Genomic DNA, 19918 nt, shown 5'->3' with positions numbered 1-19918 from the left:
CCTGGAGTTTATAAAGTACCCTGTTCCTGTAAGCTGGCATACTTTGGACAGACAGGCAGATCAGCAACCATCCACCTGGAGGAACACAATTCATACATCTGCAACCACGACTATGGTCAGTCAGGTATTGCTAACCATGTCTTGGATACAACCCATAGGATCTCATTGGAAAAAACCACCATGTTCCACCACAGCAAATTCAAAAAAGAGAGACTATTCTTAGAATCAGCAGCAGCTCTCAGAAGTCAACCAAATCTTAATAAATATGGTTGCATTAAGCTTCCTAAGATTTGGGAAACACTTATCATCCTACATTCCAGACCACCTACAACCGCCCTTAGAGGGCACTCCACCTAGTTAGGACTTTAGGGTCACCCATGTGGTTGGGCTTAGTATTGTTTGTTATTTGTGTTTATGTTACATTAGTTTTTTTGTGATGTCTCAGTGACTGAGATGAAATATAGGAAGTATTAAATTCTGTTTTAATTTTTTCTGAGTATTGTAAAAAATCCATTACGCTTCCAACATGATGTCCTCACAGCACTTAAGCTTCTACACACGGGTTTATACCTCCATATTTGAGCTTTTATGGTCAAATAAACTCAAGCCACCTTTCTACATTAAGTTTTTGACTGCTTTTCTACCTCTAGTATTGATATATATTAATATCTACAATCCTGTTGAAAATTTTCCACTACTGTCCTGTCACTGCTTGTCTCGTTGAATAGTCTCTCAAAGTAATTACTCCAGACATCAAGAATATCTATCTTCAGTTTTTTAAGTCAGCTTGATCATCTCAGATTCCTTTTACAGCTATTTTCCCCATTTCTAAGCTTCATCTAAGCAGTGCATAGTTTCCATTCTGATATTTACTTTCTATATTGTTACTGAAGTCTTCCCATGACTTCTGTTTAATTACTTTTACACATGGCTTAGCCATCTTACATTTTTCACCCTATTCTTTTAAGGTATCTGCTGATTTATTTGCTAAGGACTTTCGACATGCTTTCTTCTTTTGCAGGGCTACTTTTCTTTATCCTCTTTTGTCTGCCACAGTGCTATTCTTCTATCCTTGCAGACAACTTGACCACATGCTTTTCTAGTTGATTTAATCAATGTCAGTTTTTCACAGTCTCTAATACACTAACTGAGGCTCAGATAATAATACATTATCTGAGGCTCAATTATCCATGGGACTGGATTAACCGTAATCCTCTGTAGTACATACAATTTTTTTTTATTTTAAATTCTCCATGCAACTGCATTTGTAAAATAACAGAAGTCATTACTGCATGTTTTAAATAACATTACACCATTCATGGACGTATAAGAAAAATAAAACAAAAATAATGCTATGAAGAAAACAAAAATTATGGACTTTCTATCTAAATAATTTAAGTGTTCAGTTGTGTATTAACATATTACACAAATGTTTTTTTTTTTTTTTAAATGTATTTAACCCAATAAAATGTAATTTGGATTAACCATGTTCTCTAATTATCCAGGCTCTAGAATCTCCCAATTACCACAGATAATTGAAATTTTTTAAAGAATTATTTAAAGTTTTCTTCAATAATGCTTGTATAGCTGAATCTACAGTTTATTGGGAAAACTGTTCATCTTGAATTATTTAAAACAATTTCTTATATACTGTTCTTTTTAATGGAATATTCATCTATCCTACTTAAAACTAAATGATCACTTCCAATTTCACATCCTCTGTACATTCTTGTATCTTGAACCAGCATGAAAATATCACTACTGACAATGACAGCCAATAAGGCTTTTCATTTTCTTGTGTCTTCTCTCCATGTAAACTGCATCTTTATGATGGAACATGGTGTAGTAATGACTAATCCATATCTTGAGCAGAAATCCAGCTGATACTTATTATTATTAGCCCAGTCTTTTCCTCAAAATTTTCCCAAAATGTTTCTATATGCATGGTGGGATTCATATTTCCTACACTGTTTAGCACCCCAACAAAGACTACTTTTCCATTTTCTTTATGTTAGCTGTCTGTCTACTGTAATGACTCAAAATAAAAATTCCCCCACTTCTTCCTTAGGAGAGAACCTTCTGTGAGATCATAGGTACAAATAAGTTTCATTGTTCATTTCCACATTTTGAAGTTTGCCCACATAACTAGTTAAAACTGCCTTCCAAGAAGTTTATCTTCATGTTTGGTGTTGAATGGTATCATTAATCTTTTTTTTTCCTTGATTGTTATTGCCAGAATATAACATCCTATACTTATTTAGTAAGATTCACCTGTTCTTGTATTCTTTGTCTCAGTAATGCCACTTATGTCCATGTGGTACTTTTCTAGTTTTCTGAAGTTTTATTTACTTTTGATCGATACTCCTTATATTGATGGTTCCTATTTTCATTTTGTTTGATGTTTGGTTTGTTCTTCTTCGAGATGTTGAGTTTGAGATCCCTGTAATATTCCCGTGATTTCTCTCCAAAATCCAGCTTGTTTTTCCCCCAGCTTCCCTTCACAAATTTTCATCATTTCAATTATGCTTGCATGAATCTTAACTCAATAGAAAAATTTCACTACAATTTTCACATTGTTTTATTTTTTTTCCCTTTTCATCTGCAATTTGACCTTCTGACCAGGCCTTTTGAATTATGCAGCACAGCTAGTGTAAAAATTTATACCTCCATACTAGGTATGTTTAGTTATCTTCTCCAGTTACTGCATTTCCACATTTATTGACTTTTTCTACCTGAAGTACTGTATGTAGTCCTTGACTGCACTCCTCTCAAATATATTTTATCACTGTCCTATCACTGCCTATCTCATAACAATTTTTGAAAAATAATTACTTCAGACATCCAGAAAATCAATAAATTTCTATGTAATCATTATCATGTGATTTCTTTTATAGTACTCTCTCTTCCCATTTTTAGGGTTTTTCAACAGTCTCCAAAATATTCAGTTATCTTTCATATTCTTACCAAATTTAATTACTTCTGTTAGCTACTTTTTAAATTGCTTACATTTTCCTTTATATCCTCTGATGGTACTTGTCATTTTGGATATGATTTCTTCTTTATCCAGGAATACTTATTCAACTTATTACATCAACATGAAGTTCAGATTTTTCTATACTTGCAAACAAATAGCTTCATCACGATTCCCTTGATGAATCGATCGATTCAGATTTTGCTACCGAGACTCCAAGTTTTGGTTCTTGCTTTCGAACTCATTCCACCCCCATAATATTAGTATCTTTGAGTCTACTTGTAAAAAGCTGCTTGACTTTTTTTAAAACTTCAATACATATTTTTCTTTTCATTTTATCCTGCTCAAAACTAAACGATCACTTCTTAAAATTTCCCATATACTCATTCTGAACTACTGAAGATATCACTATCAATCAGATAGATATGTGTCTTATCTCCATTTATGCACATCTATGTCGAGAAATGGTATCAGTAATGACTAATCTATGATCTAAAATGAAATCCAGTATTTCCCATTATTATTAGCTTTGCTCTTCTCTATAATTATTTCCAAATGATTTCTATATACACTTTCTTACTGTGATGTTTAAGATCACTAACAAAGACCAGCTTTTCTTTTATGTCAGCGGACTTTTCTAATAAAATTGTATTTATTTTTTTCACTCTTTCTTAAGAGAATATTCTGTAGGATTACCACTAGTTTAAGCCTGTCCAATTACCTTTTGAAATTTGCTCACACTACTTGAAACTATCTAATATTCAAGATGTTTATCTTAATATGTAGTGTTAAATGCTATGGCTCCACCTACCTTTCTTTGATAGCTATTACCTGAATGTAAAATAATAGTTATAATTTAGCAATATTATTACACCTGTTTCAGTCTTCATCTCTGTAACACCAATTATGTTGACATGGTTTCTTTTTTCTAATTCATCCACCATTTCTGCTTATTTTTATTTATATTTTTTAATCAAGTATTGCTTTTTTTATTAAATCAACATCACAGATCCCACTTCCCTCATGTTAAGTAGAATTCAAGATGTTGAGTTAATGGAAAAAACATGTAAGATTCAGAATACACGACAAGAAACCAAGAAGTACAACTATCTTTTAAGGTTATGACAAGTTATTTGGAATTACAGATGAAGCAATATGATAACAGACCAGTGTATTGTCTGTTAATTGGGTGTGTTTCTGGCCAGTTTGGCCATACAGCAAGTCTTTTACTTTAGATGTATTAACAACTCCGTCAATAGCATTGTTAGTTTATTCTTATTATAGATACTTTGTGATAAGAATGAAGCATGTTATATTTTAATCCCATCACATGCAGGATAAATAGACAGATCTTGTTGGAAACAATGTTTAGCTAGGTTATACTTTTCTATTCTATATGCTACTGAAATAAAGGTGGGGACTAAAGATTGTTAAGACTACACTGTCTTAATCAATGTAAGAGTTGAAGAGGACTGAAGCAGAAAGTCAAGCCTTGTCTTCATACAATGGTATTATATGATTGTGGAAACATGGATGGATAGAAGTTGTATCTCATGAAAATATCAGAGAACCTGACTGCCATTTGAGCAGAAGGCAAGTTTTCTGTACTTGGCCCTCTCAAAGTCAGATTTAGATTGGCTGAATTTGCAGCTGTTGTGTGCTGCCTTACAGGCTGAATGGTTTGCAGCACAGGATGGAAATGTGTAGATAAATATTGTGCAAGTTACTGTATTCTAGATTAACACTATTTTAACAACTAGAGAATACATCCATATTTACAAACACACTTATCAGTGTGCTATACTATAGATAAGTAGAATGCACACATTGCAGAATGAGTGGGCTGCTAAAACACTGAATTTTTGCAGTGTTGAATGGGAGCTAAGATTGAGATTAAACTGTACACTTCTTTGAATGTCTATGACGTTCCTCCCCCATCAAACTCCATACATTTTTTATATTTTCTGCAATTTAAAAAAATAAAATCAAACAGATTATACACATATCAGGTTATAATTATATATCAAAGTTTCTTACTTGTCTATGCATTGTTTTTTTCTCTGTAAGTAACAAATCTATAGCATGACTTAAATTCGATACTTGTGATTGTAGATGACCAATGGCTTCTTGCTGTCGAAGATCCTACCAAAAAGTTTTGAAAAAGGTGAACACATGACTTGTTATAGCTTGAAACTAAATTAAAGTACAAAACAACTTTAAGAAAAAAAAAGGAGAATAAATTCTACATGGCTATTTCCTTTAAGAAAAACAAAGATACAGAAAAATGCATTGAACTATATAATACAAGATATACAACAATGTCTTTTTCCCATGATTTAAAATAACTGACACTGGGTTTTATAAGGCCGTATAATTATACCAACTAGTTTTGCCACATATGCTAGTGGCTTCTTCTGGGTTAGGAAGAAGAAGAAAAAATAATACAATAAAGGAATAAATCTGAACCATTACATAACTAAAAAACAGAACATATAGGAAGCATTAACAAAAGTAAAAAACAATACGTGGAACGTAAAAGCGAAACTGGCACAGGCTGGTCATTGTTCAATGATACTTGTAGTTCAGTGAGTGTGATACTTGGCAGAAAAGTTAAATCTGAAGTGCAGAAAGATCTAATAAGTAACTTCTTAATATCATATAGAATTATTCCTGTTCTTTGGTTATGTCTTAGTTCATGTTTACCCCTTTATTGTATTATATTTTTGTTCATCCTAACCCAAAAGAAGCAATTAGCATATTTGGCATAATCATCTGTAATATCAGTTTAATAAAACCCAATGTCAGTTATTTAAAATCACATTTGTTTTTTTTTGGTTGAAAATTCCACAAGCTCATCTTTATCCTAACCAGTTATTCAAACTCTCATCATAAATCAGTATTACTATTCTTTTAGTATAGCAATACAGTACCCTGTAATGCAATACAGTATAATGCACTAAATACTCCCTAAAAATTCTCAATGCTGTCTAAAGGAGAATAATTCAACTAAATGACAATCTCTCTCACATCACACACCACCTGCCATCTTTTCCAAACATATATGCAAGTTTTTCTCTCCTCTTCATTATCTGCAATGTAACCAATGACCACACTTGGACTTCGTCTGATCAATTTAGGTATAGGCTTTTTTTTTTGTCCTCTTCCTGCTCTGAAGATGAGGTTGATCTTTCCATCTTAATCTTGGATGTTCATGGTCTCTTTTTCCTGTAGGTTTATATTCTACTGCTAATTTAGGAATCCTATTATTCTTCATTCTTTCTATGTGTTGCAGCCATTTTTGCTGGTATTCTTCTATTTCTTGTATGAAGTTTTTTGTATCTAATCGTTCTCTTATTTCTGTGCGTTTCTTTTTTTCTAATCTATTGAGTCCCAGGAGAGGTCTTAGAAACTTCATCTGTGCTGCTTCCAATCTTTGTTTTTGAATTCAGGTTTCACTTCTAAATTTGAGAGATGGTTTAGAGATCATATTATGTAATCTTAATTGAGTTTCTTTAGTAATTTGTTTTCCACTCCTTTTCCAAATTTTTTTTTAATTATGCCATTCACTCTATTGTAAATTAGTGGTCTTGCTTCCAATTGTGAATCAGTACTGTATTGCAAGATTATATTTCCTAAGTATTTGAATGCCATAACTTGTTCTATTATATTATTGTTAAGCATAATTTTGATGGTGTTTCTACACATTGCCATAGCTTTTGTTTTAGAGATTTTCGTTTTAAATCTTATTGCTATTTCATTTAAGTGGTTAGTTGCAATTTGGAGTTTAGCTTCTGAATTTGAAATCAATACTTGATCATCTGCATAAAGTATTGTATTCAACTGTATTTTATTTGTTAGTTTAATTCCATCTTTGACAGTTGTTTTCCATTCTTTTAGGATTCTGTTCATATAAGTGTTAAATAGAATTGGGGATAAGCCACAGCCTTGTCTTACTCCTTTATTTATAGTTATAGGGTCTGATAATGTTCCATCTGTAAATATGATGCAAATTTTTGTTTCTCTGTACAGGCTTTTTATTGCTTTAATTAATTGAAGAGGTATTTTATCATCTTGTAATATTTTCCAGAGTAGATTTCCCACTCAAGTTATCATAAGATTTTTCATAGTCAATAAATAGAAAGTAGGCAGGTTAAATTCTTTTTTTTCTATGATCTGTTGCATTGTAAAAGAGGCATCGATGCATCCTCTCCCTCTTCTAAAACCACACTGTTCTTCTTCTAAATAATTTTCTGTGTATAGGTAACCCTCGTATAATGCGGATGTTAAGTTCCATAGAAATGCTGCATTATATAAATCGCGTTATACGAGACACAGATCACATAGAAAAAGCAGGGTTAAGTTCTGAACTCATTTTTTTTTTTTTTTAAATTATATAAACAACAATCCAACAAAAACAATATTTTTATTTAATTCAGGTAATCCATGTAAGTTAGAAAACAAACTATGAGAAATGCGTAGTATAAAATTATAAGTTGTACATAAATTTCATTGCACATAATGCATAAATTTTATAGCACAATAAAATATGCATATTTTAATCTTCATCACTGTCTTCAAAAATAACATTTCGTAGATGTTCTTTAAGTGGCCGGAGGTCGTCACCACTTGAAATCTCTTGGACATCATTTGTATAATTCTCATTGCATACTTCGGCTGGTTTAGTCATCAAGAAGTCAGTAATAAGACTTTGCTTTCCACTATGTTGCAATTTTTTATTAAGTTCATAATATGGCGCTAAACAAATATCCAATTGTCTCGTGAATTTTCCCGAGCGCTCCATTGAGAGATCATTATCGGTAAAATAACTTCCTAACTTTCTTGCCAAGTCCAATCCTTCTAATTTCTTTAAACTGAATTCTTTAATGGATTCACCACAATCAGAATCTTTGGCAGAACTTTCCCCAGCATTTGGTTCGACGCCATCTATTAATTGTACCAGTTTCTCCTCATTTAAATCTGTTTCTCCATTGATTAATTCACTAATTTCGTTTTTAACCATATCGCAAAAGCCCTCTCCACCAAAAATGTGCACGACGTTTATTATACGACGTAGCTCAGCATCCACTGGAGGTACGATATTTTGTTCCAGAATGGCTTCAGGCCATATTTTTTTTCCAGCTAGCATTCAGCGTAGAGGGTTGTAATTGCTTAATGGACAGAGAAATAATTTTTACACAATTCAATATTGAAAACTCTTTCCACGCTTGAGGCAGTGTCATGTTTGGATTAGATTCCATTTTTTCCAAAATGAATTTAAATGTTTGCCGAATATAACATAACTTAAATGTTGATATTATTCCTTGGTTGAGTGGTGGAATAAGTGAAGTAGTATTAGGCGGCAAAAAGGTTATTTTAATATTCGGATGGCTTAAATTTGTTGGGTGTCCTGGTGAGTTATCTAAAATTAGTAGAATTTTGAAGTCCACATTCTTTTTCTTTGTGTAACTTTCTACATCGTGTACAAAACACTTGAAAAACCAATTTTCAAACATGCTAGCTGTAACCCATCCCTTTTTGTTGGCCCCGCCAATAAACAGGTAGGATGGACTTAGTGCCCTTTCATCACACAAGGATTTGCAGATCGGTTAATAAACATTGGTTTTGTCATCTAATCACCTGATGCGTTACTACAAAACAGTAGAGTAATTCTATCTTTGGAAACTTTGAATCCAGTAGCTGATCTTTCATTTTTCGAAATATAGGTGTGGTTTGGCATTTTTTTTTTTCAATATAACCCACATTCATCTGCATTGAACACCTGGTCTGCACTGTAACCACCTTCTTTAATGATTTTTAAAAGTTCTGCTGGGTATTTCTGGGCAACTTCAACATCTGCTGATGCTCCCTGGATTTTAAGATTATACAAAGAAAACCACTTTTTAAAGTTTTCGAACCAACCCTTACTGGCAGAATATCCATGCTGAGATATTTCTTCTGAGGAATCTTGATCGAGTTCTTTTAAATGTTTATAAACTTTGAGAGCTTTTTGCTTAATAAGGTGTCCATCCAAAGGAATTTTCTTTTGAGTGCAATCTTCTATCCAAATCATTAGTTTTCTCCCTTTTTTCTATTAGAATATCACAAACATGAGTTAACGTGCTTTGCACTTACTGTAGACCCAGCAATAATACTTTCTCGGATTTTATGTTCATTTTGTTTGATTGCTCGAATTGTTGATTCATTTAAATTCAGAGTCCTTGCAACAACTCCTGGTTTTTCTCCAATTTTCAACCAATCCAAGATTTTAATTTTTTCTTCGGGAGAAATGAATTTCTTCTTCAATGTTGGTTTTTCCCCTTTCATTGCAGTTTTAGTGGCCATTACAATAAAATTAAACTTTTACATTTAAAAAAAAAGCATTACATATGTATGTAACTCGCCAGAAAATAAACTGCTCTGCTTGAGAATAACACACTTATGATTTTAAATGTGCTTTCCTGACAGAAAACAAAGACAATTTTCAACAATAAACACTTTATACAGTAAACCCTAGATGGCGAACCAATGGCACTTGTGTCAGAGGTGGCATGTCTGAGAATTTTGCTGGCATGTCAACGATTTACAGGTGATATCCTTTTATATGTTTATAAATTATTCAAGTTTTTTTTTAATTGTTACAATATGTACAAGCTGAATTTTGTTTTACACAAGACAGCAGCTATAAAGACATGCATATGACTGGTGCAGTATTAACAAAAGATCGCACGACCCAAAGACAAAAGCAACCGACAAGTGTTGAGTTGAAATGCTAATTCTCTTCAATCGAATTCCATAACATCTGAAACTGTCATAAGATTCACTATTAGTTTTAACGCATTCACAACAGGGTGTCATTTATTGTTCCGATGGAACGTCTCATTACTGACTGGCTCAACTCTCACAAACGTTTCAACCCTTGGTTGAATTTTTATGGCTTCTTGTTTGTGTTTGAGGTGGCAGGCGAACTCACACATTCATTACATACCATGTTTCAATTCTTGGTAGTCTTTTACTTTAAGTTAGCCTTTGTGATCTGTCATAATGACATCGAGAATTTCAAATGCAATAAAAAAAAACACTTATTTCATAATTAAAAAATTGGACAATAGTTTTTAGTTAGATACTGTGTTTCGGTGCAACACGTGTAGTTTCTAGGAGGGGACATGTGATTTATTAGTTAGCGCTGTTTTTATTCCATCTGTCTCTAATTGCACTATTTGTTGCAAATGACAGACTGCAAAAGCCCTCTGTACAGTACCTTATTCAGTGATACAATAAAACTAAATTCGATAATACTCATAACTACTTGCACAATACTGGGAGACACAAATTTAATAAAGATAAAATTTGATTTTTAAGTCCTCCGGTGAAAAACATGAAAAAAAATAAAAAATAATAAAAAAATAAAGGGTTACTAGAAATTGTAGACCGCGTTATATCGAAACCGCGTTGAACAAGGGATACCACAATTTGTAGACTGCGTTATATCGAAACAGCATTGTATAAGTACCACGTCATACTAGGGTTACCTGTATTTAATTAATCTGATCTTTAAGATGTTTACATATAATTTAGATGCAGTTATTAAAAGAGTAATGCCTCTGTAATTTCCACATTTGTCCTTGGGATCTTTTTTTTGTGAAAATTTATTACTACTCCAGTTTCCCATTCTTTTGGGATCTTTTGATATTTCCAGATATTATTGAAGAGTTTAGGTAGGCTTTCTTTTAAGGTATTGTCTGCATATTTAAGGAGCTCAACACATGTTCCATTCAGGCCCAGGCTTTTTCTATTTCTTGATTTTTTTTTAATTCTTTTTCTAATTCTTCTATCACTATTTCTTCTGTATTTTCCTGTATATTGATATCTTCAATTTTGTGAATTTTGTCATTGTTTTCTGTTTCTTGTTTTTTATTCTATCCAATCCTCTTTGGAAATTAAATTTTCTTAATTGGTAATTTTCTGTTTGTAATTGTCTGAAAATTTTAAAATCTGTTCTTTATGGTCCAGTGATATCATGCTCTAATGATTTAACATATTTGGACTATTGTGTCTGGTCACCTGGTTTTCAGTGTGATGTGAAGACATTGGAGAGGGTCCAGAGGCAAGTGATTAAGACAAAATCAGGACTTGGACTGCTGGCTATAGAGAAAGGTTGAAAAAAAAATGTGGATTGCAGAGTTTGTTTGTTGGATAGGAGGAAGAGAAGCGATATGATAGAGGATTTCATCAGATTAATCCAGATGAGATTATAAAAAGAGTAGAAGGTGAGAGGGAAAAAACTAGAGATCATCCCTGAAAGTTATGTAAGAGTGTGATGAAGAGGGATGGTGAGGAGTGGGTTTTTAAATTGAACGCATTACTAGAATGTGTGTTTAATGCAAGGAGTGTTAACGATTTTAAGATTCAGTATAATAACTATGTTTTCAGTTGAATGAACCTCTCATGATGAGTCTACTGACTCCATGGAAGGCATAACAATAATAACATCCTACTAAATATCTTGTCCTATAAACATCCATCTAACACCATATACTCCCAAACCATTAGTGTTATTTCCAATGAGATTCTTTGCTCTGAGAGTACACAATTCATCTCTTATTATGAGTAACACTCCACCATGTTTACCTTCCCTCTCTTGCCTAAATATGCTATACTCTTCGATTTCTATCTTAGAACATCCTCCTCAGTTAACCAAGTTTCACTGATACCAACAAACTTTGGAGAGAGACAGTCAATGCCAAAACTCATTCCTTTATTCCTAATGCTTCTAGCATTTGTACAGAAAAACCAGTGTATTGCCAGCATTCTTATAGCCATTAGTACTCTCCTCTTATTCCACCTGGCTCTGTACAAAGTGTATCCCCCCCATTTCTCAAGCCACTATCCCCCACAAGGCCATTCCTGCAATATTCCACCTATGCATTATAGTTTCCTTGTCCCAGCATACTCACTTGCTCAGAAAACAACAGTCTCTCCAAATGCCTGTGCCCTTCTGCATTCAAACATACACCATGCATCCATATCTCTTTTCTTGCACATTCTCACTATCATCTTTCGTCATCATGGAGTTTTCACTTCATCACTAAATTAGGTTGGTACTGCTGTACTATTATTACACTAAGTTGCATGTACAACTCTTGGTAGCTACCTACTTGCTATAGGTAACTTAAACAGTTAGCACAGTCACTCACTAAATGGTGGATTCCATGAGCAGCAGTATATACGCTAGTTTCCATAAATTAAGGAACAAAGAGAAAAATCACAATAATTCAGGGGGTAAAAAAACATATGAAAGCTAGATATATACAGTAAAAAGTGATGCTGAGTCCGGTTATCATATACAAATGAGTGGCGCTGTCAGTGATATATGCAGGTGAGCCATAGCACAGAAGTATGTGTTTTGGAATAGTTTTCCATTTCATGTCTTGAGTGAGAACAAAACATTCTGTGATAACAAAATTCTTATATATGGTATTTAAGTCATCTTAAATGGCTCACAACGTTTCCTGGACCCCTATGTTCATCTGTATGTGGGTGCAATAGGAGGCATTTATAATAATGCTAGTCTTCATTAAGTGAACCTTGTGGACAAAGTATGGACTGGCCAACCAGATTCCTTAACAATCCTGTAGGGAATGTTGCTGCTCTCAAGCCCCTCCCCCGAATCCTTGAACTTAAAAAAAGGCTTTTCAATGGCTGCTATTACCAAATGAGCCTCTGGACACCATTAGAAACGGTATGAAACATTGCTGTGAGAACTGTATGAGGGATGACCAGTTTACTTATTTTGAGGCACTTCAACAATCTCATTTCGAACTCTTATTTTTGACCATTTTCTCACATACCCATTTGTTACTGAATTAAACTATTTATTTACAATTTTTGTTGGTGTTTCTTTCACATCTCATATACTGCTTTTCAGTAAATTACATAAAATTTCATTATACAGTTTCTGAGTTATTGTGATTTTTTTTGTTGCTTAATTTATGAATACCAGTTATAGACATGTGCACACACGTCTATAACTGGTATGATAGTACAACACAACTGCTATTTCATTACTAGTTTCCTATCAACAATTTTCTTCAAACTGGTATAATTATACCTTTGATTTGAAAAACTAGAACTTTTCAAATCAGAGTTATGACTCAATCTTCTAAAGAACTCTAAAATGGCCTTTTGCTAAGTCATTTTCCCTGTTATTTTGGTTTTGAAAATTTGTTTTGCTAATATCTCATTTTCCACATTACCTAGAATAATCACCATACCATAAGTAATCTTACCACCTTGCAGATATTAATATTTAAAATATTAATGACATTATCTGATCTGATCAACTGCTTTATTTCTAACCCAACTCTCAGATCTATATATTAAAATTTTTATAGTTGGTATGGTATGCCATCGTACGTACAGAGATATTTTGGCTGATTTCTTTTTTTCTTCCATATGAATCAAATTTAGTTGATTTAACCAAGCCAGTCTTATTCCTCCCTCTCCCCAAATTTAACCTGCCACCTTCAATGAAAATTGCGCCAATTCATGCACACATTTTTAGCTAAAATATGTAACCTGAGAAATGCAGTTGATGCTTTCAATTTTCATGATTTTATTCATTAATTATACTACTACTGTTTTTTATTTATGCACACTATTTATGCTACCAGTAAGTTAGTATAAATAGTGCAATTATAGTATTGGCCCTACTAGGATCTACATCTATGAACAGTTGCCTTAAAGTAAAAATCCAGTCTTTTCTAGTTTGTCTAAATGTAGCTTGGACCACACTCATTTTCTCTTAATTTTTCTTAGCCATTTCTCAAGTATCCCATATAAATCTTTAGGAACTCTCAGTAGGTAGTTCTGACGTTCAAGCTTATATGTTGATAAGGATATGAACAACCTAGAGAGACGTGATATACAAAAAATGGTATAATTAAATTATTTTAGTTATGCTAAATTAATTAGACTTTGTCATCTCCTTCCTAAAAACACTATTATTCACTAATTTAACTCTCATGATTAGTTTTTACTACTCTTTTTAAACTGGTATATAATAAAAACTCTATTCCAACATCTAAGATTTGACTTTGACCAAGCCTTATGAATAATTCAATGCAGAAGGCTTGGTCAAAGTAAAAACACTCAGTATTCCAGTATTTCACAGATCAAATATTCTCTTTTCCAGCTGCATTTGCAAATGTCAGGCTTATGATATGTGTGTTTCTGCTTTTAGCACTGCAATATACTGATCACTGCATTTCTCCTGGATATTTCCTAATATGGTTTTATCTTTGGCTGATTCCTTTAATAATTTTTCAAAATAACTGAGTCTTTCTAGAACATTCTTATCTATAGTTTTTATATCCCTTCTGCAATATTAGGATCCTTTTGTGTGCTTGCAGATAAATGGAAAATTGAAGAACCAATAGCTTAACTCATTGTGCCATAACTGTATATTCTCTACATGCATGTGAATTGATACACATTATCTCTAACAAGAAGTAATGTCTAATACAGAATTAGATACCTAACAAGTGATTATTATTAGCACTTCATTTTTCCTAATATATTCTCTATGAGATTTATTTCTTACTATGTTGTTTAGGTCTTCAATGACTATATTATTTATCCTCCTGGTATACCTGCTGCCAGATATAACCCCTGGAAGTTGAGAATTGGACAATGGCTCATAAGTTCAATCCAGTACCTCATATTCTTTATAGGCTACAGAGATATCCCCTCCCCCTTATCTAGCTTTCATAAAGTTAATTCCTCTCAAGCTTCACTGAACTTAAAACCTATTCAGTTATGCACTGAGTAGATGCATATTTATGTTTTTCAATACAGAATATGAGGATATATTAATCTTCTTAGAAATTACGGGGAGGGGGTGTCAAACTACATGGTTAGTATCTGTATGCTACATGAATTAGATATACATAATACTTAATTTCCAAATTTCCATATGAAGGAGCAAACTATAAGTTGTAGACAATGATTGAAATGACTAATTATTATAATATTAATGACCAGTAATGTGTCATCAGGTGATATTAGTAGCAGCATCCTCAACTTACCATGCATCCATTTCTATTACTGTCAATTGCATAAGTTTATAATTTATATGAAAGGTTGAAAGAGCTTTTTTAAAGAAAGATTATTGGTCAAGTGACCTTCTCAAAAAAGCAAATTTCCTGAAAGTTAAGTAAGAGATGTATAAATCAAATTTGTATAATTCAATTACAATTTTAAATCCTGTGGAACTTCGAATTAACAATTTATTTAAATACAGATCCTTGTAATTCATTCAATAAAAAACAAAATGCTTCACTGGAGTTAGTATTTCTCATTTACAAATATTTATAAATTGCTATACATACCCTTTCAGCAGCTTTTTTGGCAGTATCATTAAGTGTACCAATAGTACGATTAAATGCTCTTTGCATCTCTTCCATTTGTTTTCTATAACGCTGACTCAGTTCCTGAAGGTACTGGCTACTGAGTGACATATTTAATTCTAAAGCTTTGATACGATTACCCATTCTCATAAATACTGATTCTTTTTGATTTGAAGACCCTGCTCCCATTAACAAAGGATCTATTTTTGGTGGTATTACAGATGAATCAGTTTTACTTTCCTTTAGAGTTTCACCTTGAAAAGGCTGTCCTTTATCTTCACTCCTTATTTCTTCAAAATCATCATCTAATATCTGAGATGAAACTGTAATTGAAGATATACTAAGTGTTTCTTCTTCTTTTCCATTTTGCTCAGTAAATTCATCTATAGATAATATTCCATTTCCCTGATACTGTGTTTCTAAGGCTTCTTGATTTGGTTCTGCAATGGATGGTTGGACAATAAAAGATGAAACAGGTTTGTCCGACACACAGGAAGTTTGTAAATATTCTTCCTTCACTGAATCAGCAACAGGTCCAGTATCACCATTATCAACTTTACTAGGAGGAATTACACTGGGAGAAGATGCACTCTGAGTTATATATTCAGAGCTTAATGGAGGTTCACATTTTTTGTTGGTACCAAGTTCCCACGGCATTTCTTGATCTTTCTGGAGAGTTCTAGTGGGCTGGATAGTGCCTAAAGAGATACAAGTAGTGCCTTTATCCATACATTCCACAGTTTTCAATGCTTCGGATGATATAGTTTCAGCAAGAGGCAGCATAACTAGTGAAGACACAGGTAAAACAATACTGCTGTCTATTAGTAATGATGACTCTATTAAAGTTTCATCTGTCATGGAAGGAACAGGAAGAGTTTTCTGTGTTTCATCAGAAAAAATTTTATCAGTTTGTGCTGCTAGAGAAGTATCAGGAAATTGTGTGGATACTGTTCCTGTTACAGATAAAGTAGAAAGTTGATATTCTTTATAGAACTGACAGACAGAATCAAATACCACTGGACCTAAGGCTGCTTGAATAAAGCGACAAGCTGAAGCAGGTTCTGAATGAGAATGAAAATCATCTACAACAGGTAACGCTGAACACTGTCCACAATCTTTTAAATATGGCATCAGCAATAACTGCAAGGATAAATAATCAGGAGTTTCCAATGAAGATAGAGATGCATTTAACTGCTCATCATCTGTCATATTCAGAGTACAGTTCCAATGCTCCCCAGAAAAATTGCTGAAATCAAATAATGAGTAAAAAAAGTCATTAAAAGTAATTATTTTTATACATGCATAACAAAATATGGATTAAAGTAGTTTCCAATCTTCTCTCAATCTGATTTCATAATTACAATATTTTATGAATTAGTAAATCCATATTAATTATTAATACTAATTCTTTTCCATAATGACAATGTTTATTATTATTCTCATCACACATACATAATATTTATAAATATACAATTTAAGTATACTATCAACATTTTCTGTTGGTTTTTACATTTTGGGCTGACTGTTTGTTATAAACAAATAAAATATTTTCCTTATATATATACAAATAGGGTAAATAACATTATCAAATAGTTTTTATAGTCTATACAAATTTGTAAAATAAGTTAGTGAGTTTTTACAACATTTTATTTATTTTTTTTTGTGTGTGACCAAGGGCTGTAGCCATAATGATTACTAGAAAATTAAATTTCTGCAATACATTCACCACAAAATTCAGTGATCTGTGAGAGCTCACATAACATGGTTTATACTTGTAATATATTAGAATCATAACTGGACATGATATATAAGTTATAGTGATCTCTTATGATGTACGTTAAAAAAAAAAAGGTCAACATTATTTAAGTCTCATGAGGTAGTCTCTCAATCTTTTTCTGAAAGCATATTCTGAGGTTATTGATTTTATTTAATTTGAGAGTTCATTGTAGCTGCTTGTTTCTAGGTATTCAAAGGATTTATGAAATATTTTTTTTGTTTGCCCTGGGTACTACAAGCAAGTTCCGGCCACAGTATAAGCCATAGTCTAAATTATATACTGAAAAACTTATGTTTTTTTCTTACATATAATATACAACCATAAAGATAGAGATTATTTAAATTAAGGGGATATTAAATTCCACATTGTTTTAAAACCAAATAAGAAATTCAAAGATTGGAATCAGAGTTTCATGCCGTTGTTTCTTAGTTCCCAAGTTCCATTGAGTTTTTTATTCGGTTTTAAAACAATGTGGGATTTAATATCCCCTTAATTTAAATAATGTTTATATCGCCGAAATGAAGCCTATTGGCTCTTTATATTTAAATAATTTAATGGGTGCACTTTTTTGACAACTCGTATAGCAGAGTATATAAGTTCTTTTCGCTATACCCTTTGATATTAATTTGGTCTAGCTACTCACTGATGAAGCCTCAAAAAAGGCTGAAAGCAGTCTGGGTAGTGACCTCCCACCATAATGTAATAACAGCATACATTTCCTAGGAAATGTTTTTTACATTATGGAAAATACCAAGAATAGCAGTCAGAACTTTACCACCTTTGCTGCAAGTTGCCTGAGTTTGTACTACGTACTAGGACTACTTGCATTAGCTCAAGCTAGTAATCGCCGATACTTTTATAGTTTATTATACTATATTCGGCATGAAACTCTCTGATTCCAATCTTTGAGTTTCTTATTCGATTTTAAAACAATGTGGGATTTAATATCTCCTTAATTTAAATAATGTTTATATCACTGAAATGAAGCCTATTGGCTCGTTATATTTAAATAAAGATAGAGTTTCTGTAACGGCAAAATATCATGAAGGCTGAAATTAATGAAATACATTCATTTCATTAAGTACAATGGTGACGTCAATGCCCTCTGGGAATTTGCATGTTTTCTGCTTTGTATTGCCAATCATGTTAACCAACTGCCATTCTTTACTTTTATCATTCACATAAGAAAGAAATGTCATTAAGAGATAATGTTTTTTTTGAGTGCTTTATTTTTTCTGCAACAATTAGGACTTTAATGATATGTTTAGTGAAATTTTTAGTCATGTTCAAACATGACTAAATTCAAGGAATTCTTCCTATGCTTATAACAGCTTTTCTTTTGTCCTTATATTTTTTTAGTTCATCTGTTATCCAGCGTGTGTGAACATCCTTTTTTCATAGTAATTCTTTTGTCATGTGATTTGTTGTCTCATATTTGATCATTTTGAGGCAGTTGATAATTTTCTTCATGTAATTCTCAAATTTATTATAATTGGTACCAATTTTCAATTTTTCATGACTACCTGCACAGCTCATATCAACACTACTAGTGTAATGATAGATTCAACAATATAGAGTGATCTGTTATTTGCTAAAATAGATTGCAGAGGATACCTCATAGTCCATTTTGTTTCTTATGAATATATGACATGAACAACTCTAAGTTGTATTGGTCGAAGTATGCAAGAAACCCATGTGCAGCTAATATATATTTAGCTAAATCCAAATTTATATCCCTCACTAGTATGACATTATCATATTTAAGGTCTTTAGGACATTATGCAGCTCTACTTGGATACTGAACGAACGAGGATGGGCTGGCAATTTGGGATTTATCCGACCAAATTGTATTCTTATTGGTTAAACCGAAATAAAAAATGATGGTACAACAGGACAAAATTTCATACAGGCTGGGGCATCGCCCGGTTAAACAAGGTCCCTGTTGTTTTCGGGGACCTTGTTAACCGGGTGACGCCCCAGTTGTCTAACACTGACCAGGCATGCAGTCAGAAATACATATCCATACTTGAAGTAGAAAAAGTCATCCGAGGCTTGAAATGTGGAAAGGCAGCAGGAGTAGATGATATTCGACCAGAAATGCTGAAGTATGGTAGTATAAAAGTCTTACAGTTGCTGCACTGCATAGTTCAGAAAGCTTGGACAGAGGGACGAATTCCCGATAATTGGAGTAGAGCTCTCATAGTACCCATATATAAAAAGGGAAATAAAACTGAATGTGAGAATCACAGAGGTATTGCCCTACTGAGTGTTCCTGGCAAGATCTATGCAAGTATACTTGAGAAACAGTTGAGAAGAATTGTGGAAGAAAAGCTGGGTTAAGAACAAGCTGGATTCAGGCCAAATAGAGGCAGTCAGGATCAGATCTTCACTTTACGACAAATAGTCGAGAAAGCATGGGAATATAACAAAGATCTGTGTTTAAGTTTTGTCGATTTGGAAAAGGCATATGACAAGGTGCCAAGAGAGAAGCTATTCAATACACTACAGGTATATGGTATCAATGGGGCATTATATCAAGCAATACTTAGTCTTTATTTGAGTTGTAAGTCAGCAGTTAGAATTGAAGGAAGTACAGGAAGATGGTTTAATGTTAAATCTGGTGTGAGACAAGGATGTGCATTATCCACTCTGTTATTCATTATCTATATGGATCACATTATGAAGGAAAGTGGTATTAGGTATGATATCAAAATAAGAGATGTTAATGTCAGCCCTTTGCTTTATGCGGACGATGTTATACTTCTA

The 19918-nt window shown here is 32.9% G+C and overlaps 1 protein-coding gene across 1 annotated transcript in view; it reads right to left on the bottom strand.

The window, feature by feature from the left end:
* The window catches only part of LOC150098723 (SUN domain-containing ossification factor), a 265907-nt gene that overhangs the window by 52697 nt on the left and 193292 nt on the right, over nucleotides 1–19918 (bottom strand). The window contains exons 11-12 of the mRNA XM_090405371.1: nucleotides 15358–16621; nucleotides 5009–5113 (exon numbers count right to left, since the gene is read on the bottom strand). Coding sequence (XP_090261497.1) covers nucleotides 5009–5113; nucleotides 15358–16621 — 1369 coding nt within the window. The remainder of the gene's footprint in view (nucleotides 1–5008; nucleotides 5114–15357; nucleotides 16622–19918) is intronic.

The sequence above is a fragment of the Typopeltis vanoorti genome, chromosome 15, assembly GCF_054136105.1.
Source record: "Typopeltis vanoorti isolate ZY-2024b chromosome 15, IOZ_Tvanoo_1.0, whole genome shotgun sequence".
NCBI classification, from domain to species: domain Eukaryota; kingdom Metazoa; phylum Arthropoda; class Arachnida; order Uropygi; family Thelyphonidae; genus Typopeltis; species Typopeltis vanoorti.
The sequence above is the reverse complement of the archived record's forward strand: the minus strand, read 5'-3'. Positions and strand labels throughout refer to the sequence as shown.